Source organism: Scyliorhinus torazame, chromosome 18, assembly GCF_047496885.1.
Source record: "Scyliorhinus torazame isolate Kashiwa2021f chromosome 18, sScyTor2.1, whole genome shotgun sequence".
NCBI lineage: Eukaryota > Metazoa > Chordata > Chondrichthyes > Carcharhiniformes > Scyliorhinidae > Scyliorhinus > Scyliorhinus torazame.
In genome coordinates this window covers 131960973-131985339 of record NC_092724.1, presented here as the reverse complement: position 1 = coordinate 131985339, position 24367 = coordinate 131960973, and the positions used below count along the sequence as shown (strand labels likewise).

Sequence of the window (24367 nt, the reverse complement as noted above, 5' to 3'; positions counted from 1 at the left end):
AGGCTAGTGCGTTGACTCATAAGTCCAGTCTTCCATTTGGCGTGTAAACCTTCTCCTTCAGGTGGAAGCAAATAATTCCATGGCTCTACTTCTAAAGAAATTCTCCTGCTGCCCTGGCCACCATTTCTCCCTGAAGCAACATCCCAAAAATTGAGATTATCTAGTTGTCTTTTTAATTGCTGATTACTGGACCTTGCTTTTTTTGCAAATATGCTGCTGCATTTCCCTATGTTACAGCAGTGACCACACTTCAAAACAACGGCGATTTATCAGCTGTACGGCACTTTGGTACATCCTGAAGTGATGCAAGGTCCCATTTAAATGCAAGATTTTACCACCAAGTCAGACATTGAGGGAAGTAGCTGAAGGCAGAGGAGAAAATAGCTGGGAAGAGGTAGTACAAGGCAGAGCTATCTGGGGAGTTCTGGGAGCATTACTTATAGAGTAGTTAATGCATTAGGTCTAGCTGATGCCTGTAAGAAGAATTTGGAATGGAAAATCAAAGAATCCAGCGATGGGAATTTAAAGTGCTCATCTTATCAGCTGACTGAAGGAGTTATGCAAATTCTGTGAATCAAGGCAGGCTGGCAACAAAATCTGCTCGTACAAGTGAGCTGGTTCCCGCAGGATGTGTATATGGAATTATTCACGTGTGAAATATTTCACTCTTTGTTTAAATTGCTTTTAATCTACATGATTGTATTGCAGAAATAGATTCGACTTTGTGTAGCCGGTTAGACGTTTGAGATACCAATGCGTTAAACTGGATTTAATGTTTGGATCAGTCACCTCAGCTCATGCAAGCTGAACTCAAAGCAGCATGCCCACTGCAAAATGCACTGGCACATAAATCCAAATCCCACACAAGGGGTTATATTTAGTGGAGGCTGCAGGGCTCTCACACGCCAATTGGGAGACCAACGAAACCATCTTTTAGGGAAGGTTCACAGCACCTTGTGCCATTCAGGCACTTAAGCGGACAGTTGCATATTTCCTCTGGTCTAAGGACCCCTGGGACTGAAGTCCTGCCCAGCAAGTGCTTCTGGCCAATCAGAGGCTGGCAGTTCTACTGAATGGCAACGCCACCAGGGAGGCAGTAGCTGCTGCCAGTACAACACCCACTTGAGGCCCAGACCATCGCTGGAATCCAGGCCACAGGGGAGTGACGGCAGGAGGGGGAGGGGAGAGTCATCTGCAAGGACAGTGGTTTGGCCATAAGTGGGCCCCGACTTTGCGATGCCCGGTTCCTTGATTGGGTGCCAAGAGACCCCACCCCCACCCGGAACCCACGGGCAACCTATCACGGATTTGCTTGTCGTGCTCCCGAACCCAGCAGTCACAGAATGAGGATTGGATTTTGTTTATTCTCACGTGTACCGAGGTGCAGTGAAAAGTATTTGTCTGCAAGCAGCTCAACAAATGATGAAGTACATGAAAATTAAAGGAAATACATAAAAGGGCAACACAAGGTACACAATGTAACGACATAAACACCGACATCGGGTGAAGCATACAGGGGTGTAGTGTTAATCAGGTCAGTCCATAAGAGGGTCGTTTAGGAGTCTGGTAACTGCGGGGAAGCTGTTTTTGAGCCTGTTCGTGCGTGTTCTCAGACTTTTTTATCTCCTGCCCGATGGAAGAAGTTGGAAGAGTGAGTAAGCCGGGTGGGAGGAGTCTTTGATTATGCTGCCCGCTTTCCCCAGGCAGAGGGAGTCAATGGATGGGAGGCAGGTTCGTGTGATGGACTGGGCTGGACATTGATGGGCATTAATTGTTCACTTGAGGGACTCAATTGCTTGTAGGGCAGAGTGCCGTCCATGGGCCTTCCTGGCATAGACTTCATCAGGTGAAGGCGGGACGGAGTGGGGTCCCCGTCCGCCATCCTTCTGCCTGATTAAATATACCCTCCACCCCCAAACCCAACACAGGGAAGGGCAATAAATTCCGCCCAAAATTACTAATGGCAACCTTTAACTAATACTAAGAAATAATTGATTCCTTAAAGTGATTCTAATACTAAATATAGACAATCAGTGTCCAATTCCTGCTTCTATCCTAGTCACCTCCATCAGACAAAAAGAAAGTTCTCAACATTTGCTGAAGAAAACCGATTAAAGCCAAATAACGGGCAGAATGTTCCAGTCCCACCGATGGCAACCCCCTGCTGTGGGTTCTCCGGCGGCGGAGGGCGCAAACAACAGGAAACCCCGTTAACAGCGGCGGGTCTGGAAGATCCCACGACTGGCCAATGGCGGGCCACTTCCGCCGTTGCAAAACATGTCGTGGGGACGGGGTGGAAAATCTGGCCCAACATGCTTGACTGTTAAATGACCTTTGCAATGCAGGGCATTTAGGGATGGGTAATGAATGCTGGCCCAGCCATTGGCACCTACATCCCATGAATGAATTTCAAAAATAAAATGTAAAAACTCATGTACTGGTGAAATGGCCTCCTTTGTGCTAAAACTTTGACGAGCAAGTTACCCGGTGGAATATGCAATTAGCTAAAAGTAAAAGAATGATTTATCTGCAGTTTATAGGGTTATTTTCTGAATAGAGACCCTATTATAAAATAAAATATTTTACTCCGTTTCAGAAGACACAATCGAATGATCTCAGTGGGATTGATGAACTTTTCACCTTTTGAAATATGACTTCAGGAATATACATTGTAGGTTAACTTTTAAAAGGAGAGATTTTAATGGTTCAGATATATAAATCTTTCAACATGGGAAGACATATTTATAAAGCTGTAAAAAAAAAAGGGCTAATGGTGATTTGAAGTTTTACAAATAAGAGGCACAGAATACAGAAGCAAAGAAGTGATGGTTCACCTACATAGATCACTGAAGGAAAAATTCATTACAAGGGTTTTGTGGGCGGTCCAGAGAAGGTTCGCCTGGTTGCTCCTGGATCTGGAGGGACTTTCTTGTGAAGAGAGGTTGTGTCAGCGGGGCCTGTACTTTTAGGCTCCACCCTTCATGCTCAGCCCCTTCAGGCCCAGCTTTCCTTCAGCGCCATCCCCTTTCAGGCCCCACCTCTTGGCAGTGTCAACCTTGCACTGCCAGGGTGACACTGCCACGGTGCTCAGGCTCTGCCCTGTTCCCAATCACCCAGGTTGGCACTGCAAGGGCGCTCAGACATGCCATGCTCCCAACCACCCTATGTCCTCAGAGGTTCCTGACGTGGTCATCTCATCTGGTCTCCGGATGATGGACGATTCCCGCCAGTTTCACGTTGCGCTGGCAGCTGGGAGAATATCAGGAGGTAAGAGAATTCAGCTAAAGCTGATTTTGAATATGTTATATATATAGCGGGCCGGGAGCACAGTGCACTGTTCAGCACACAGCGCAAATCCCATATGGGGCCTCGCCCTCTATTAACTTAACATAACGGGATTTGTGCCGGGTGCAATACGGCCAGAAAACTGCCCCTATTGCATTTATCCAGTTCTCAGTAAATAGGAAAAGATGTGCTGCTCTCAAAAATCCTGTCAAACATAAGCATTCTGCTCACTTATTAAGCATCTCTTGTAACATACCACCATGACACTGGGATGCCAAGTTGTGTCGCACATTTTTCACGGGGCTGGGAGTTGCGTTAAGAGCTGGTGTGGTGACCTGACCAAGGTATTCACAGAATCCCTACAATGCAGAAGGAGGCCACTCGGCCCATCAAGTCTGCACCAACCCTCTGAAGAAACACTCCACTCAAGTCCACTTCCCCGCCCTTAACCTACACATCCCTGGGAACTAAGGGACAATTTAGCATGGCCAATCAACCAATGCACATCTTATGAAAGCCATTAAAAGGTTTCTCAGTGGGATCAGCAGCCATGGATGCAAGGATGGCTTTGTTTTCTGAAGATCTATCAGCACCGTATTTATGATCCTTTCAAGCAATGCAGGCACTTTAGAGTGTCACATATTGAAGGCATCATATGCCTGCTTCTTGGATGTGCATTGTAAATGTTTCCCTGATCAGAGCCTTTCCCTTTGCGAAGGGTCCTGGGGGCTCATATGAAAATGTCTGGTATGTACATGGCCTCTGCTACGTTTCACTCTTGGAAACACTGACATCTACTGAAAGATCTGTACCCTATCCAACTGAAGGCTCCTTTCTGTAATGAGTGTGTAACATACTCAATCCTGGGCAGTGTAGGCCCTTCAGCCCATTGAGTCTGCTCCACCATACAATAAGATCATAGCTGATTCTCTTTCCACTGGCAGTGCACCCATGGAGGGGCTTCAATGGGAAATCCCATTGACAAGCAGCAGAAAGAGAGAATCCTGCTGCCAACGACCAGTGCAGCGCCGATAAGCACGTGGCTGGGGGACCGCATAATCCAGCCCCTCAACTCCACTTTCCTGCCTGCCCCCATTAACCCTCATCTCCCTTGCTGATCAAAAATCTGTCTAACTCAGTCTTGAATATATTGAACAGCCTAGCCACAGTCCTCTCTGAGGAAGAAAACTCCAAACACTAATAAGCCTCAGAGAAGGAATTCCTCCTCACCTTGGTCTTAAATGTGCGATCCCTTGTTTTTAAACTGAGCCGCTGTTCAGGATTCCCCCACAAGAAGAAATATCCCCCCCAGCATCTCCCCGTCACACCCCTCAGAATCTTGTGTTTCAATAAGAACACCTCTCATTCTTCTACACTTCAATATGAGAGTTGCCCGACCTGCTCAAGATTTCCTCATAAGACAACCCCTTCAGCCCAGGAATCAGCCCAGTGAACCTCATCTGAACTGCCTCTAATGCAACTACATCCCTCCTTACGAAGACCAGAATTGTACACAGTACACAGTATGTGCAGTCTAATCAATGCCCCAGACAGCTGGAAGTTCCTTTATCATTACTTGCTGTACCTGCATGTTGACTTCTTGTGATTATGTACGGAATATGCATTTAATTAGAACAAACAACATGGGCGAGATTCTCCGACCCCCCGCCGGGTCGGAGAATCGCCGGGGGCTGGTGTGAATCCCGCCCCCGCCGGTTGCCGAAGTCTCCGGCACTGGAGATTCGGCGGGGGCGGGTTGGTATCGCGCCGCGCCGGTTGGCGGGCCCCCCCCCGCGATTCTCCGGCCCGGATGGGCCGAAGTCCCGCCGCTAAAATGCCTGTCCCGCCGGCGTAAATTAAACCACCTACCTTACCGGCGGGACAAGGCGGCGCGGGCGGGCTCCGGGGTCCTGGGGGAGGCGCGGGGCGATCTGGCCCCAGGGGGTGCCCCCACGGTGGCCTGGCCCGCGATCGGGGCCCACCGATCCGCGGGCGGGCCTGTGCCGTGCGGGCACTCTTTCCCTTCCGCCTCCACCACGGTCTCCACCATGGTGGAGGCGGAAGAAACTCCCTCCACTGCGCAGGCGCGGGAATGCCGTCAGCGGCCGCTGCCGCTCCTGCGCATGCGCTGCCCGGAGATATCATTTCCGCGCCAGCTGGCGGGGCACCAAAGGCCTTTTCCGCCAGCTGGCGGGGCGGAAATTCGTCCGGCGCGGGCCTAGCCCCTCAATGTTGGGGCTCGGCCCCCAAAGATGCGGAGCATTCCGCACCTTTGGGGCGGCGCGATGCCCATCTGATTTGCGCCGTTTTGGGCGCCAGTCGGCGGACATCGCGCCGTTTCCGGAGAATTTTGGCCCATATGTTTTTTTTAAACGGGATAAGGTCCAAAAAGCAGCATTTAGGGAGTTTGGAAGTAAGTTGAAAAATAGGACCTCAAAGGTAGTACTCTCAGAATTACCATCAGAGCCATGTGCTAGTCGGAGTAGAAATAGCAGGATAAATCATATGAAAATGTGGCTGAAGAGATGGTGCAAGGAAGGAGGGTTTCAGATTTCTGGGGCATTGGCACCAGTTCTGGGGGAAGTGGGACCAGTACAAACTGGACGGGTTGCACCTGGCAGGACCAGCACTCATGTCCTCGGGGAAGATTTGCTAGAGTAGTTGGGGAGGGTTTAAACTAAATGGCAGGGGGATGGGGACCTATGCAAGGAGTCAGAGGTGGAGGAAACACGAACAAGAACAAAAGACAGAAAGGGGAACAACAAAAATGACGGGCAGAGAAAACAAGGGCCAGAATCAAACAGGATCACAGTGAACAATAATGGGAACAGGACACGGAATGTTAAAAAGACAAGCCTTCATGTGTGGAGCATTCGCAATAAAGTGGATCAATTAATTGCACAAATAGATGTAAACAGAAATTATATAGTCGGGAATGCGGAGACATTGTGCAGGGTGAACAGGGATGGGAATTAAACATCCAGGGGTATTCATTATTTAGGAAGGACAGACAAAATGGAAAAGGCGGTGAGGCTGCACTGCTGCTTACTGAAGAGGAAATTAACAAAGCGAAAATTGCTGCCATATCCTGAGGAAGAATATTAGCTCCGATAATTTGGAATCTATGTGTGTAGAGCTGAGAAACATCAAAGAGTTAAAAAGGTTAGTGGGGTTCGTATTTCGACCCCCAAACTGCTGTGGTGATGTTGGGAATGGCATTAAAACAGGAAATTAGGGATGGATGAGATAAAGGAACATCTGTTATTATGCGTGACTTTAATCTGCATATAGATTGGGCAAATCAAATTAGTAACAGTACGGTAGAGGAGGAATTCCTGGAGTGTATACCACATGGTTTTCTGGACCAATATGTTGAGGAACCAACTAGATAACAGGCCATCCTAGACTGGGAATTGCGTAATGAGAAAGGAATAATTGTCAATCTAGTTGTACAAGGCCCCTTGGGATGAGCGACCATAATATAGATTTCTTCATCAAGATGGAGAGTGACGTAATTGATTCTGAAACTAGGATCCGGAATCTAAATAAAGGAAATAATGATGGAATGAGGTGCCATTTAAAGGGATACCTGTGCCCCCAAAGCGACCCCTGACATCCCCCAAACCCCAACACACTTTAGGAGGATCCCAGGCCTCCCCACAACACCGCGCAAGGCACCCCCCGGCCTCATCGCACCCTCACAGTAAATGCCAACCTGGCAGTGCCCTGCCAACTGGAAGTGCCACCTGGGAACCTTGGGAGTGCCATTCTGGCACCCATGTGGCATTGCCAGGGCACCTGGCACTGCCAACATTCCCAGGTGGCTCCAGAAGTGCCAGGCAACCACCCTGCTCAAAGAGCATGCACGGGGGGGCCTCCAGTAACCTGGGAGACCCCCATGAGTGCCTTTCCATCTGGTCCTTGATTGTGACCAGTACTGAACGGTGCTTGCCCATCGGGCCCCACGCCTCGGGTACCTCAGGAATCTACACATTAAAGTTTAATATGCTGATTTTCTAACAAGTGACCCCGCCCACAATGACCAGGATTTACATCGTAATGTCTCGTAAGATCGTGTTCGATCTCATAAGATGTTGTGAACCGGGTAGATCCCAGAAGCGGAGTCTCCCGGTTTTTATCAGTCACGTTGGACCGCAGAAAGCTGCTTTTCAGGTGGAGGGTGCCACTAAATTGCACCCTGAGTGTTAACGGCGGGACTGAATTGCGTGTAATCACGTCCCCGTTGGGGGTGCTATTCGTGGATCAATTAATGACATGCTAATGGGCCAGCACACTGATGCAAATTCCAAGCAATTCCCAGCCCAGCCGGCATTCTAACTGCTCGGGCCAGAATTAGCGCCGTGGAGCCTGGCAGCTGGAGCTGTTTTTAAGCACTCCATTTACCAACACTCACTGCAGCCACCAAGGTGGCTCGGAGAAGTTCAGGAGGCCAAAGTAGACCCACAGCTCCATGCTAGTGAGGAGCGGAAGGACACTCTCATCCCCCGCATGGGCCGCAGACTCGTGCTTGCCCCCCGAACACTGCCTAGGAGATGGTGGCACTCAGCAGAGTGAGCAGCCAGGAGCCTGTAAGTAGCACCAAAGGAGTGCGTTTAAAAGACAGACTGCAACAATGATGGTCTGAGCCAGGTCACCTTGATTCCGAGGGGGACACCGAGTCCATGGACCTGGCTCCAAGTCACTACCCGCTACTGCCCCTGGCCCGGGCAGCCATCCCCCAGGAAGCCCAACATTTTTTTAGTGCTGTTTCAGCTTCCTGTTCCCCCTGTGCAGCCATGGCACCCAATCCACATTTATAAATATTTGCAGTAATTCACGTCCGCGAGACTTCAGAGCAATGCGGACGTGCGGGGCATACTGTATCCAACCCACTAATCATATTTAAATGATTGCAAATATCGGTTTTTCATGCCGCTACTGACATGGGGCGCAAACCTCATTATTGCCACCAGCGAGAGTGTAGCATGGCTCCCGAATCGGCGGCAGGCGCAGTCCCCAATATTGGACAGATGGTTAATTTTCGCCCAATCACGGTTTGTGTTTGCGGCGTCGCGAGGCGGAGAATTTTGCCCAACCTTCCAGAAATGTTGGGAAACTCAGGGTTTAGTGAGAGGAAGGAACTCAGTATTAGTAGAGAAATGGTATTGGGGAAATTGATGGGATTGAAGGCAGATAAATCCCCAAGGCCTGATAATTTCCATCCCAGAGTACTTAAGGAAGTGGTCCTACAAATAGTGGGTACATTGGTGGTCATCTTCCAAGATTCTATAGATTCTGAAACAGTTCCCACAGATTGGAGGGTAGTTAAGGTAACCCAACTATTTAAAAAGGAAGTAGAGAGAAAACAAGGAATTATAGACCAGTCAGCTTGATGTCGGTAGATGGGAAAATGGCAGAGTCCACTATAAAATATTTAATTGCAGAGTATTTGGAAAATGGTGGCAGGATCAGACAGAGTCAACTTGGATTTACGAAAGGAAAATCATGCTTAACAAATCTATTAGAATTCTTCGGGTAGAGTTGACGAGGGGGGCCCAGTGGGTGTTGTTTTTTGGATTTTCAGAAGGCTTTTGACAAAGTCCCACAAAAGAGATTAATGTGTAAAATTAAACGGGATTGGATGTTGTGTGTTAAGATGGATAGAAAACAAATTGGCAGACAGGAAACAAAGAATAAACAGGTATTTTTGAAAATGCCGGGTAGTGACTAGTGGGGTACCGTAGGGTTCAGTGCAGGGACCGCAGCTTTTCACACTATAAATGATTTGGATGAGGGAACTAAATGTAAGATGTCCAAATTTGCTGATGACACAAAACTGGGTGGGAGGGTGAGCTGTGAGGAGGATGCAGAAATGCTTCAGTGTGATTGGACAAGTTAAGTGAATGGGTAAATGCATGGAAGATGCAGTATAATGTGGATAAATGTGATATTTCCACTATGGTAGCAAAAACGGAGTGCAAATATTATCTGAATAGCTATGGATTGAGGGGAATGTGCAATGAGACCTGGGTGCCCTTGTACACCAGTCGCTGAAAGTAAGCATGCAGGTGTAGCAGAAGGTGAAGACGACAAAGGGTATGTTGGTCTTCATAGCGAGAGCAAGAGGATTTTTGTAAAGGAGCAGGGGTGTCTTGCTCAATTATACAGGACCTTGGTGAGACCAAATCTGGAATATTTTTTGCAGGTTTGGTCTCCTTATCTGAGGAAGGATGTCTTTGCCATTAAGGGAGTGCTTTACCAGACTGATTCCTGGGATGGGACTAACGCATGAGGACTGGGGACACATTCCCCACAGCTACTAGACTCCTCAACGACTCTCCCTCGGACTGATCTGTTCCCTGTAGTAAACACTATTCATGACGCCCTATGCTGCTCTTGCTCATGTATTGCTTGTTTGCCCCTTGTTCCGCACTGTAAACAATCACTGTTTGTTGATGTACCATTTGTCATTGTACTCTGTCGAATATTCTTTTGCCTACTATGTACGTACTGTGTACGTTCCCTTGGCTGCAGAAAAATACTTTTCACTGTACTTCGGTACATGTAGCAATAAATATCAATCAATCAATCAATCAATCAAATTGAGTTGGTTAGGATTATAATTGGAGTTTAGAAGAATGAGGGGGGAGGGGATCTCATAGAACCCTATAACATTCTAACAGAAATGGACAGGGTAGATGCAGGAAAAATGTTTCTGACGGCAAGGGGTCACATTGTAAAGATATGGGGTAAACCATTTAGGACTGTGATGAGGAGAAATTTCTTCACCCAGAAAGTGGGGAGCCTGTGGAATTTGTTACCACAGAAAGCAGTTGAGGCCAAAACATTGTATTTTAAAAAGGATTTAGATGCTGTTCTTGGGGCTAAAGGGATCAAATGATATTGGGGAGAGAAAAAAGGGGGAAGCAGGTTGCTGAGTTGGATGATCATAATGAATGGCGGAGCAGGCTCGGTGGACCAAATGGCCTACTCCTGCTCCTTATTTTTCTATAACCTTAGGTCGCGGTCATGTTGCTTCTGATATCATTGTGTGGGTGGTACCACACTCAGTCCCACATTAACCCTGTATGTACCAGAATCTTTTTCTACATCTCCCCAGGTCTTTATATGAAGTTTACTTTTGGGTCTTACATCATTAGTCAGTCTCAAGCATTTACATTGTTATCACATTATTGCTATTACTATATTGTAACTACTATGATATTATCAGTACTCCATCTGCCCTCTTCAAGTCCTTGAATCTACAGGTTCAGGTGGTCTGGAGGCCTAAGGTAACCATTCCATATCTTGACCACCATTCTACTGGAAGAGTGATAGGCTCTGTTGGTTCTGGTTCTTGCTGTTGGCTTGGATGTTGGACTGGCAGTCGGGCATGCTTTGATTCTTTTCTTCCATTACTTCGTGTTGAACCGCAGTTTGTTATTTCAGCAGTTACTGCTGCTCTGAATCGTTTCTTGAGAAGTAGATGAACATTTTATTTGTCTCTTTGATGCTTCATCTTCATCCTCATCTTCCTTCTCCATGTAGGCTGTCCTGATGCCTTCTGTGGTTGAGGAAGTGTTCTTGTGGCGTATGCTCACCAGATCCTTATGCTACAACCATTTGTGCAGTTTATAGCATTTTGGTGCCCAAATGTGGTCCTAGAGGCCACCAGTTGGTTACTTTGATGAGATGTTGTTGTGCACCTTGGCTCATATCACTATTGATTTCCTCTGGTGGTCATTCCAATTAAAATCATAAAAACAATTCAAAAGAATGGATTTCTGATTTTACTGGAAGTAGGACGCAAGAAGACCTTGCCGTGGATCCAAAATAGATTCCAGCCTGAAGTCACAGATTGGAATTTTCTCGGTCTGATAGGGGGAAGAAAAGTATCGATACAAGTTGTCCTAAAAGATGTTTTAAAATAGAGTTTGCAATGTGAACACTGTTATTGTATGCTTGAGGCCATTCTCATTATTAAGAATGTTTGAACGCTTTGAATAGAAGCTTAGATCTAGAAAATCATGATGAGGCGGGGGGTACTTTTCAACTTACTCTCGGGAGAATAAATGCAGTGTTATGGGTCCAATGCACATGAATAGATATCAGATGATTTTCCTCTTCATTGGTACCAATGTCAGTTACTTGAGTCTACTGCCCCCACCCCCCACTCGCTCCCAGTTATTTCAGCCCCATGGTTTCTACCAAATATTCCTGCATTTGATATAACAGAATGAAGCTTCCCTATGCTCTAGCATAACAATTTATCTCGGCCTCCCCTTCCGTCAGAGGACGAACTCATACACAATCATACCGTGGTCACTTAAGTCAGATTGTCAAGAAAAACTTTGGCCCCATAGCCATTGAGCCCACCCAAACTCGTGTTCCTTTGGACACTAACGGGGATTTTCATTGTATCAGTCTGGGTTGAATTTGAACCCAGGTCCCAAAGATGAAAGGTCAGTGTATGGGCACCCCCACCTCCACCACGTTTTCCTATTTTTCATCTGACCCTTTTTGTTTCCACTGAATTGAAATGAACTATCATACGGTGGAAATAACTGTGATAATTGTAGAACAAGCTATATTTTAAATGACAGAACATGTAGCAGGATGTTGCTTTGCTGACCTCCAGTGTGTTGAGGTCTTCCATGCAAATGAAGGAAGATCATCCTCATCTTCTATTCATTAATCACCACTGAGTTCAGAATTAAACATGCTCGCGGGTACAGCACACAATGTCGAACCAATTGTATTTTTTTTTCCCTCGAGTGAATTAGAACTTATCAGTGAAAGCACACTCACTCCTGTCAGATGTCTCTCATTTTCCGTTGTGTTCTGTAAAGATAAACTGGAGTGCTGTGTGTCTAGGCTGAACGGAACGCTTTCATTAACATGCAGAGCCGGGATTTTGTTTCCTTCACTACACTCGGCAGTTATTATTGGTGTTTAATGACTGTTATGCCTGGAGCAGAGAATCCAAGTGACAGCACCTGGGCCATTTCCACGAAACCCAGGCAAAGTTCTCGTTGACTTTTTATTTCTTACTCGTCCATTACTTCTGTTTAATTTTATGAGCCTGAAGATTTGAAAGAGCTCCCCTTAGCATTGGCGGCTTAAAGAAACTGGATAATGGGTCGATTTTACACCTGGCATGTGTTTGTATGTTCCCGTGACGAGAGATATACACTCAGATTTAAAAAGTACAAACGTGGCATTGCTTCTCGGCCTTTGGGCTAAGATCAAGTGTGGATCAGGCCCCAAGATGTGGGGCGGGATTCTCCACACCCACGCCGAAGTGGCCGCGCCGTCGTGAACGCCGTCGAGGTTCACGACGGTGCGGAACGGCCCCGGTCCCGACCGATTCAGGCCCTGACAATGGGCCAGTATCGGGGCCGCGTCATCTACATGCGCCAGGCCTTGTCGCCCGCGTAAAAGCGGCGCCGCATAGATGACGCGGCCGGCGCCGCATAATGGGCGTCATGCGTGGTTGCCGTCCTCTCTAAGTCCGCCCCGCAAGAAGATGGGGGACAGATCTTGCGGGGCCACGGAAGGAAGGAGGTCCTCCTTCAGAGAGGACGGCCCGACGATCGGTGGGCACCGATCTCGGGCCACCCCACATTCCAGGTGAAGCCCGGTGCAAGATCCCCTCTCGCCCCCCCCCCACAGGCCGTCACGCACTGCCCACGACTGCAGCGACCAGGTGTGGACAGCGCCGGAGGGAACCCGCCGTTTTGGCCTGGCCGCTCGGCCCATCCGGGCCTCAGAATAGCGGGGGTGCCGGAGAATCGCCATTTTCAGTGTCTCCAGCGATTCTCCGGCCTGCGGCCCGCGAAACACGACCGGGCCGTTCCCGCCGCTTGTGAGAATCGCGGGAGGGTGTTGGACCGGCCCCGGAAATTTTGGCGGCCCAGGCGATTCTCCCAACCGGCGTGGGAGTGGAGAATCGCGCCCGTGGAGTGGTGTCTTTGCCTGTCAGCTTGGATCTGGTGTAACTCTCTTGTGGGGACTATAAATTGGATTCAATTTGAGTTGGTTTTTGGGGGCAAGCAATGAGATGGATTGAGGTTTGCCCTGTGCTTTGGCTTTCTGATTCTGAGAAAGAAATAAAAAAACATTTTAAAAACACTCAAAAGCCTAGATCACTTGACTCTGAAAAATGGCTCATTCACAAAGGGGTATCCGATCATGTTCCAAGAAGATAAGTTTGTAAGTCCTTTGAATGGTTATGTTGGTTGCCAGATGCTTTCTTTGCTGGATTATTGCCAGCCCCAATGGCAGATGGGTGGTAAAACTAGAGTAAGCAGGAGGTACATTGAACCTGCCTATTTTTTTACCATCTCTGTTACTTCTTGTCTTCCGCCTAAAGGAAGTGAAATTTATGTTTTGTTTCGAAACCTCCTGTTAAAGGCCTTGCTAATGAGCTTGCTGAAAAGGCTAGAATTCATCTTTGCTGCTGCATCAGAGTTAATTCATCTGTGAAACTGCTAAACTTGGCAATAAAGTATCTTCAACCAGCAACTGTTACATTTACTGGTTCAGTATTGGTGGAGGCAGCAAAAAGATAGCTAAGGAAGGTCAACGGCACCAGGGATTAATCACTCTAAGCCATCAATGAGGGTTGTTGCACTTACTGGCACTTGTAACAACGGCATCACAGAGGGCAGAGTACTTTAAATGAATGAACAGCAAAATGCTTAAAACTTTAATGTTGTGCACAAATTATATTTCATTCTGCCTCACTCTGTAGCATCAATGCAAACTACATAAGCAGATGATATACATTTACCACTTCAATCGTAGTTACTCACCCCCAGTCTCAAATCCATAGACCTCCCTGCCTGCCACCTTTGGCTGGGTGCAAAGTTTGGAGTCTTGTTGCGTTGCTCAGCCCAGAACTCAGTGTTTATCCCACCCAAATTTTCTTTATCACTGCAACCACTTTCTTTCATTTCCTTTATGCACTCATCTGCCTTCAGAATCCATAAAATCCCTGCAATGTAGAAGGAAGCTATTCGACCCATCGAACCTGCACCAAAACTCTGATTCATACCTTTATTATCTCAGGGTAACTTTCTCTTACTGGTCTTCACTATTCACAAAATAAAACTCATCCAGTACACCATGCTACACATTTACCACACCAAGGCTGACATTTTCATCACTCTCATCTTTGACATTGCCACCAGCTCTTCATTCCCCCAATACATTGACCCGAGGGCTCTTGTTCCTCACCTTTGAATCTTTCACCGCCTCAGAAACTTTCTCCAGCTCTGTGCACATCCTCTGGACACCAGTCTAGTCCCTTCTCCTCACTTCAACATTGCTGGCTGCTCCTGCAGCTGGGAGCCCCCACATCATCTGGAATGCTCTTTGTGGTAAACCACTGTTAATATATTATATGTATTGTGGTAACCTGCTACTGTATTACATGTAATGTGGTAAACCACCGCCTGATGGCTCCACCTCCCCTCGGGCTCGGTATAAAGGTGGCCGACCTCCGGCCCTGTCCCAGTTCGGGATCACAGGCCAGGAGGCTTTCTGCTCAGCTTATTAAAGCCTCAGTTACGTTCACTACTCATCTTGTGTTCATTGATAGCACATCACTCTTGTCCAGCAGTTTGTACCTCCTTCCTTCTACATAACACCAAAAACACCTGTGAGACCCATTTCCCCCGAATTACACTTTCAGCCTCTTTGTGGCTTTCCCCCTTGCTGCTCGGTGTCCATTATCTTTTCCCCACTAACCCTGTGAAGCACTTCGCAGAATTTCTTCGGTCGGCACCTGAGAGACGCAACTTTTAAGAAACATTTTGTAAGGAATGTTTTACATCTTTGTGAGCAATATGCTGCATAATGAGATCAATCAAATGAGTGCTCATACGAAACACTTAATCAATTTAGCTTCTAATTGAGTTGTAATGAATGCAAAGCAATCTAGTAAACCTGATTTTCCCCTCTGTCTCTAGTGACTGGTTTTCCATACCCTGGAGCTGGAGCAGCTGTGGCCTACAGAGGAGCTCATTTACGGGGGCGAGGTCGCGCTGTTTACAACACCTTCCGCGCTGCCCCCCCACCACCACCAATCCCCACGTATGGAGCGTAAGTATCAGCACAAAGCTGACAGCATTCTAGACTTGGCAGATCTTTTTTATTTTATGGCCCATTATCAAGTGCCCAGTGAAAGAAACTTTCTATGAATTTAATTTCCGTCACTGTACACTGATTAATAGATTTACACTGATAGCTGTTTGGGGCTCGTTCCGTTCGCACTAAGATTAGTTTTTCATTAGGCTATAGTATTGCCAGCCATGATCCTGTGATGTGCTATATATCTGCATTTGTGTTGTAATGATATGTCGATGGTGCTATCTTCCTTTTCACCAGCGAGTCATTTACAATAGACTACATACAAATTCTGTAAACAGCAAGTATTTGGTGAAAGAACTTGTGTCTGTGTAAGCTCTTTGACTTCGATATTTGACACCTCGATGGGGAAAGGCTTCCATGGAACACTGAGTGTGCTACAATTGTAAACCCATTTATCAAAAATTGGGCTTACAATTTTGCTACACTGACTACAAAGGAACTGACCTTCTCTCCACGCCAGTCATTTAACCTAGTTCTTGGCCCTGGAGTTAAATTCCCTGTAATTTAGTGGCTATCCCAGTCCACTTTCCCTTTTTGAGGACAGTCTTAATTTTTTTTTAAAACGTAGAAGCAATAAATGTTACGAATTTCAAAGTAAACTATTGGAAAAATGCTTCAAATGAGACTGCAACAAAGTTGAAATGATACAGTACAACTTGGTTAATGAGAGATACGGAGGGCAAATTTACTTTTGAAAGATTGCCTGTTTTACTCAGCAGAGATGCATAATTGGATCGCATTTTAATTAAAGTTTTAATAGGAAAATTATTTGTCCCCAATTTATATTTGAAGTTCTTACTTTTCACTACCAATGTGGTTAATTATTCTCTTCCACCCTCCACAATGTTGTTGATTGTCTAGACTGGGAGGATTGTGCATATTCGTTTACTTGTTTTTATCCTCTCTTTTTATACTCGCAGAAACATGAGCACAACTTATGAAACTAGTTTGTTCACTTTGTTCCATTTCTTTTATCTGAAAAATATTTTTATTTAAATTTTATACACAAACAACAATCGAACAGTAACACGTATCAACAACCTCAACAGACATATTAAAACAAAAACCCCACCAACAATTATAACCCCCCCACCAATATATCACCCACCCAACAGCTACCAATAACCAGATCCTTGAAATGCAATAGAAACGGTGGCCATCTGCGATAGAACCTGTCAATCATTCCTCTCACTGTGAACCTGACCTTCTTGAGGTGCAAGAACTCCATCAAGTCCCCCAGCCACGCTGTGGCACTGGGAGTTGTTGCCTGCCTCCAACTCAGCAGAATCCATCGTCTAGCCAACAATGAGGCAATGGCCAGAGCATCCACCGTCACTCCAGTCCTCACTTCAAGCTGGTCTGACACCCCAAATATCACGACTATAAGACATAAGAGCAGAATTAGGCCATTCGGCCCATCAAGTCTGCTCCACCATTCGATCATCGTTGATATGTTTCTCATCTCCATTCTCCTGCTTTCTCTCCATAACCCCTGATCCCCTTATTGATCAAGAATCTATATATCTCTGTCTTAAAGACACTCAATGATTTAGCCTCCACAGCCTTCTGTGGCAGTGGGTTCCACAGATTCACCACCCTCTGGCTGAAGAAATTCTTCCTCATCGCTGTTTTAAAGTATTGTCCCTTCAATCTGAGGCTGTGGCCTCGGGTTCTAGTTTTTCCTACTAGTGGAAACATCCTCTGGATCCTTTCCAATGCCAGAACATCCTTTCTTAGATACAGGGCCCAAAACTACTTGTGACAATAAGCGATTATTAATTATTATTATTACTTTTCCACATTGTATTCCATCTGGCCCTTCTTTTCCCACTCTCCGAAACTGTCCAAGTCCTTCTGCAGCCTCCCTGCTTCCTCAATATTACCTGTCACTATGCATATCTTTGTATCATCCACAAACGTGGCAACAGTGCCTTCAGTTCCTTCTTCCAAATCATTAATGTATATTGTGAAAAGTTGTGGTCCCAACACAGGCCCCTGAGGCACGCCACTAGTCACCGGCTGCCATCCTGAAAAAGATCCCTTTATCCCCACTCTCAGCCTTCTGCAAGTCAGCCAATCCTCTATCCATGCCAGTATCTTACCCTTAACGCCATGGGCTCTCAACATATTTAACAGCCTCCTATATGGCACCTTGTTAAAAGCCTTCAGGAAATCTAAATAGATCATGTCCACTGGCTCTCGTTTGTCTTACTTCCTTGTCACATCCTCAAAGAATTCTAACAGACCTCCTCTTGAGGAAATCATGCTGATTGAGTCCTATTTTATCTTGCACTTCCAAGTACTCCGCAATCTCATCTTCAATAATGGACACTAAAATCTTACCAATGACCGAAGTCAGGCTAAACGGCCTATAATTTCCTGACTTCTGCCTCCCTCTCTTCTTAAACAGTGGTGTTACATTAGCCACTTTCCAGCCCTCTGGGACCCTCCCTGCCTCCAGTGATTCCTGAAAATCATCACCAATACCTCCATAATCTCCTCAGCTATTTCCTTAAGAACCCTGGGGTGTAGTCCATCCGGTCCAGGTGATTTATCCACCTTCAGACCTTTCAGTATCCCAAGAGATCCTTAGGGATGACATTTATACTCACCTCTCCTGAAGCTCTGGTATCCCACTGGTGTCTTCCACTGTGAAGACTGTTGTAAAGTAACTATTTAGTTGTTCTGCCATTCTGTTGCTTCCTATTACTCCTTCTCCAGCTAATTTTCCAGGTGTCCAATGTCTATTTTTGCCTCTCTCTTACCTTTTATATATTGAAAAAATGGACAGAGCTCCGAATCCACATTTGAAATTGCTGCTATGGTGTTGAAAAAAGACCCCCAAAAACCCACCAATTTGGGGCAGGACCAGAGCATGTGCACGTGGTTCACAGGCCCTTTTGAGCACCGCTCGACCTATCCTCAACCCCTTAAAAAAAAAACACTCATTCTGGCCTAGGTGAGGTGTGCCTTGAACACCACCTTGAGTTGTATCAAACTTAGCCTCGCGCAGGATGACGTAGCATTCACTCTGCGGAGAGACTCACTCCACACCTCCTCCTCCAAAATGCCACCCAGCTCCTCCTCCCACCTAGCCTTCACCTCCTCCACTGAGACCTGCTGCTCCCCCATGATCCGACTATACAACCCAGATGTACTGCCCTCCTCTGACCCCGCACAGGAGAGAATCCTTTCCAGCAAGGTGGATGGCGGCACCCCCAAGAACATTGGAAAAGCGCCCAGACCCAGTAATGCACTCGAAAGTGCCTAAACATATCCACCCCACCAAGGCCTGCTTTCTCCCTCAGCCCCTCCCATGTCAGCAAACCGAGCCTCCAAAAATTGGTCCTTTACCTTCTCCAGCCCCTTACCTTTCCACCCCCTGAAAGTGGCATCAAATTTCCCAGTTGGAATAAATGATTCCTGCAGATGGGGGACCACCATGACAGCCTCTCCAGCTAGAAACGTTGGCAGAGCTGCCACCATATCTTTAATGTGGAGATAATCGGATTCGACAAATACTTCCCCAGAGCGAACGGCAGAGAGGCCGTCGCCCCCAGACACGACCCCTTACGTGATCCCGACACTATCCATAACCAGGCACCCTCCTGGTCCCCGAACCAACCTAACGCCTTCTCCGCATTAAAACAACAGGGGCGGGATTCTCTGAAATGGAGACAGAGTGTTCGCGCCGTCGTGAACGCCGTCGAGGTTCATGACGGCGCGAAACGGCTCCTATCCCGGCCGATTCAGGGCCCGATAATGGGCTAGGAGCGGCGCCGCGTCATTTACGCGCGCCAGGCCTTGGCGCCGCGTAAAGGCGGCGCCGCATACATGACGTGGCTGGCGCCGCCCCCCGCGCATGCGCGGTTGCCGTCCTCTCCGAGTCCGCCCCGCAAGAAGATGTCAGGCGGATCTTGCGGGGCTGCGGAAGAAAGGAGGGCCTCCTTCAGAGAGGACGGCCCGACGATCGGTGGGCACCGATTGCGGGCCACACCCCATTTGAGGCCCCCCCCCCGGTGCAGGATCCCCGCCCCCCCCCCCCCCCCCCCCCCCCCAGCGTTCCCGCGCTGTTCCCGCCGGCAGCGACCAGGTGTGGACAGCGCCGGGGGGAGGACCCGGGAAAATTTGGCGACCCAGGCGATTCTCCCAACCAGCGCGGGAGCGGAGAATCGCGGCCCATGTTCGGCCTTGTCAACCCCCCCCCCCCCCGCCTTTCCCTCTGTAAGACCCCCCCCTTCGAATCTGGGGAGTTCAGCCACCCACATATACCCCTTTATAAGCTGCTCCAACCCTGGGAAAAAACGCTTCAGGCATGAAAACCGGCAGGCACTGAAACAAAAATATTAGATAGCTGGCTGCCTGATTACAATACCTCAAAATTCTCTTTATAACTGAGTCAGTGGATGATTTAATTATAATCAATGAAATATTTATTCTAGTTGATTTAGATAGGACTTTGTTGCAAGCTGCAAATTAAGCTACGTCTAGCTATTCCCACCAACTCACCTCCCTGTGTTTGTAATCAGCAAGCCGGTAATCCACTAGTCTGGATCCTATGGCTGAAACATCAGCTCTGTCCTCCGAGAGCTGGAAATTTAGTTTCACTCTGAGGACGAGTTGTTGTTACACGTACTGAGGAATTTGACAGACTTCAGAGGATAAATCGAAAAAGCTTTACAATACAAGGTGAAGTGGAAATTCAGCAGGCTTGGCGAGCTATTAAAAGCAACAAAGGGATACAAAGAAAGCAATAAAGCTGTAAAAAGGGATATAAGAACTTCCAAGGGATGTCAAAGCTAACAGCAAAAATGTGTTCTAAATCGTCAAGAAATGGAAATTGACAAAAGCAGGAGCAGGTGAGAATATAACGGGAAAAATTATTTTTTCTAGTGAGAGGAAAGCACGTCATAACACGTTGGTGCAATGGTTAGCATTGCTGCCTCACAGCGCCAGGGACCCGGGTTCAATTCTGGCCTCGGGTGACTGTCTGGGTGGAGTTTGCACATTCTCCCCGTGACTGCCTGGGTTTCCTCCGGGTGCTCCGGTTTCCTCCCACAGTCCAGAGATGGGCAGGTTCGGTGGATTAGCCATGATCAATTGCCCCTTAAGTGTCCAAGGGTGTGCAGGTTAGGTGGGGTTATGGGAATAAGGCGGGGGAGTGGGCCTCGGCAGAGTGCTCTTTCAGAGGGTCGGGACAGATTCAATGGGCTGAATGCCTTCCTTCTGCTCTGTAGGAATTCTATGGTTCTATAGCATTAGTACAGTGGAATTTTAAAATATCACTGGAGGGGAACATTGTTTAATACAAGTAAATAATACTTGTAATAAGATAGGCAAGTTTTCAACAGCAGTTAATTTCCACCCAGGTGGAGATATATAGGTGCGGATATTAGTCACAATTTGCCAACGCCGTCCCCATTCCAAAACTGCACCATTCAGTTGACAAATTGTTCATACGACTCCATATTTAAGAAGGAGGGAGCAACCAGGGAGCTACAAACGTGTTGGCTTTGCATCAATGAAGGGAAAGTTACTGGCGTCTATCGTTGGGGAACAGAATTGACAAATTGGATAAGAATATGCCTAGATTTGTGAAAGTAAAATCACCATAGTCCCAGGTGGCCATGGGCTGCTTTCTCCTTTGAGGGGGAGAGCTGACTGGTGATGATTTAACCTGAGGATCACCACACCTCAGGGGAGAGGCAAGGTTGAGAAGGTGAATAACCTCAGCTGGGATATGAATTGAACCTGCACTGCTGGTCTTGCTTTGCATCACAAACCAGCTGTCTCGCCCACTGAGCTAAACCGGTTCCCGACACCCTGTGAAGGGTAGATTGTGTCTGATTGATCGAGTTGAATATTTTATGGAGGTCATGGTGGATAGGAGAGTGGTCCCGGTTGCTGACTATTTGGACTTACACAAGCATAAGATAATTAGCAAAGCTGAAACCTCAAGGATTGAAGGTAACCTTATGACATGGTTTAGTGATTGGTTGGGAGGTAGAAAGTAGGGATAAAGGAGACATTTGCTGATTGGCAGGATGGGACAAATGGTGTTTCCCAGGATCTTTCTTGCAGCCTGACAAATTAATCGGATCACAGAAGCTAGGAGCAGGAATAGGCCATTTTGCTCCTAAAGCTTCCCCCTCCATTCATTTTGATCAAGGGTGATCCATATCCTAACTCTATCTACCTGCCTTGGTTTTATAAGCATCAATACCTAATAAGCTCAATGAATCTCAGTTTTGACATTACTTCAAGAGCTTCTTGGGGAAGACAGATCCTGATTTCCACTACCCTTTGTGAGAAGAATGACTTCCTGATCCCTGAAAACCTACCATTTTGAAGGTTATGCTTTGGACTCTATCACCGGAGGAAATAGTTTCTTTCTATTGACCCATCCATCAACTGATGTTCCCTCTACACTGAGCAGGTAGTCCAGAATTTACCACACGGGGACAAACAAGAAGTGGTCCCTTTGAGACCTCCATATGTGAAAGATGCCCAGCAATCGTAAAGGAGCTATGCAGTGCATCAAAGTGAAATTAGAGGGAATTATGTTACTGAATCATTAATCATCTTAAACACCTCAATTAGATCACCCTTCATCTTCTATACTTAATGACTTGGATGAAGGAATAGAGAGTCGTTTATCCAAGTCTGAAGATGGCACTTAGTTTTGTGGCCTCTCATGTGGTAGGATGTTCAGTTCTGGATGCCGCACCACTGGAATGCTAGATCGATCTTGGATGTGATGACCCGCAGAATCACTGAAATGAAATTCTTTCAAAGTGTTGAATTATGTGGACAGGTATAGTTCATTTGTATTCCCTTGTGTTTAGGTGTGTTGTATTTCAGGTTTATAAAATGATTAACAGATTTGGTCAAGTAACTATACAGAGGAATTACTTTCTTTGGTGGAATCCAGAAAAGGGGGTATTATCTTAAAATTAAAGTTCAGCGGGTTAGGAGTGAAACCAAGAAATGCTTTGTGTAAAATGATGCTCGTGGAAATCTGGAGCAAAAGTAAGTAAATAAAGTTGAAGTACACAACAGCCATGCTCTAATTGAATGTGGAAAGGCTGGCGGGGCTGAATGACATACTCCTATGTTCCACTAGCATTTTGTGTAAAAGTTCACAGCATTTTGTGTAAAAGTTCACATCTTAAGTGGTACTTTGGATTCGACTGACCGAGTCATTAGTTGGCTCTTGTAATTAAACTACTTTTGAAGCCGAGCATTATCATTTGAGATGACTGTTCCTGTTTTTTTTTTTATATCCTGAGAAATTAAGTTGTACAATTCTCTAAATCCACGTATGGGAAAATTCTCATTAGGTTTGCGAATCTCACACATTTCTAAAATGAAAACGAGACTAAAGTTTTTCATAAAAAATCAGCTGTCACCCGAGGATAAAAAGAACTGCAAATGAACTTCAGCTCCATCAAACTTCTTAAGATCATCTGATATTTATTATTGATGCTTCATATATAATCTAAACTGTAAGAACATCTGTAAAGAAAATCATTAGTAGCTGAGCGTTCCAAATAATATATTCCTAGCACGATGTCCTAGCAGTTCAGCTTTCAGTCAACAACTTGTTGTTGGTAAATGAGTGTTTTGTATATAATTCCTGTCGTACACAGTGAGCTATATTTTGGCCTTGTTCTTGGCACGCATCTCCTCTCCTCTACATTAGTCTGAAGCATCAAGGAAGCCCTCAGTTTATAGAAGTATGTATTTACCAGCAGGGATCCTCATCCAGCCAGAAAGCCAGGGCAATTTGAATGCCATCAATCCTACAATTCAAAGTTGGGGAATGCTTTATATTTCTCTCCAACCAGCGAGAGATCATGCTACTGCAAATTTCTCAATTAAGCTTCATCACTGTGGGTTAGTGAAACCTACTCTTGATTTGAAGGGTTTTTTGGGAGGAGGAAAATCCTGATTAATAAGTACCTTCAGGCGCTCAGGATTTAAGCTGTGGCTTGTATGAAGGCCTCAAATCTTCTCCATTGTGCACTGTATCCATAGAGCACAAGTTCCTACACAGCCTGGAGAATGCCAGTCAAGAACTGCCAAAATCAGGCCTTTGTGTTGTTGCTTATCGTGTCCACAATGGGTTGAAAGCCAAATATAAAAATCTCAGTTGCTTGATCATTTCAAACTCTCCATGCCTTCTGGGGAGGCTTGGTGTGAGTGTGGCCTGGATGTTGCAGTTGAAGGGTTTGCTCATTAGTGGAGTACTGTCCTCTGATCACACCCAGGTTTGATGGGAGATGTTTTGTAATCAAGCATGCAAAATATAATTCATGACGCTTCCTATTTCTTTGCAGAGTTGTGTACCAGGATGGCTTTTATGGGGCAGAAATTTATGTGAGTATTGATTTTAAAATCAAACCGATTTCAACTGATGACAGAAAGCACACACACACCTGACTTTTATCTGCATGTGGGCGTGTACAATTAAGACTGCAACAAGGTCTAGTCTTCCAACTGAAATTGATTGCACATATTGAAATTCCTTTAGATATGTACAGTGGTGCTAAACCATTCAGACGTTTAGGCATCAATAGGTCTAAAGGAAATAGTCAATACCCCCTTGAAGAGGCAGCTCTTTGATCAATATCAGAGCAGAACAGTGATTCTTAATTAGAGACCGGTTTACCAGATCTGATGATAGAAATTATACAATTGCTCTTGTGTAGAATTGGTTTGGTAGGGACCTAATTAGATTAGAGTATTCATAATCCAGCAGTAACAAACATAAACACCCAGTGATATCTAAGTTATCAAACCATTCTGAACAAATTTAGCTTATTAAATTGTTCTGAGAACATTTGCTGCTAGTGAAAATTAAAATTAAGCTACATAAGTCCTCGGAGGTTAATCGAAAGAACATTTAAAGCATGTCACAATTTGGAGC

At 46.2% G+C, this 24367-nt stretch overlaps 1 protein-coding gene across 26 annotated transcripts in view; it reads left to right on the top strand.

Annotated features, from left to right (window-relative positions):
• LOC140395507 (RNA binding protein fox-1 homolog 3-like) overlaps window positions 1–24367 on the top strand; it is a 513254-nt gene that overhangs the window by 451133 nt on the left and 37754 nt on the right. For all 26 annotated transcript variants that reach the window (XR_011936222.1, XR_011936221.1, XR_011936219.1 and 23 more), the window contains 2 exons: window positions 15258–15390; window positions 23778–23817. Coding sequence is in view for 18 of the 26 variants with exons in the window: in XM_072483384.1 (XP_072339485.1) it covers window positions 15258–15390; window positions 23778–23817 (173 nt within the window). In the remaining 8 variants the exon portion in view is untranslated. The remainder of the gene's footprint in view (window positions 1–15257; window positions 15391–23777; window positions 23818–24367) is intronic.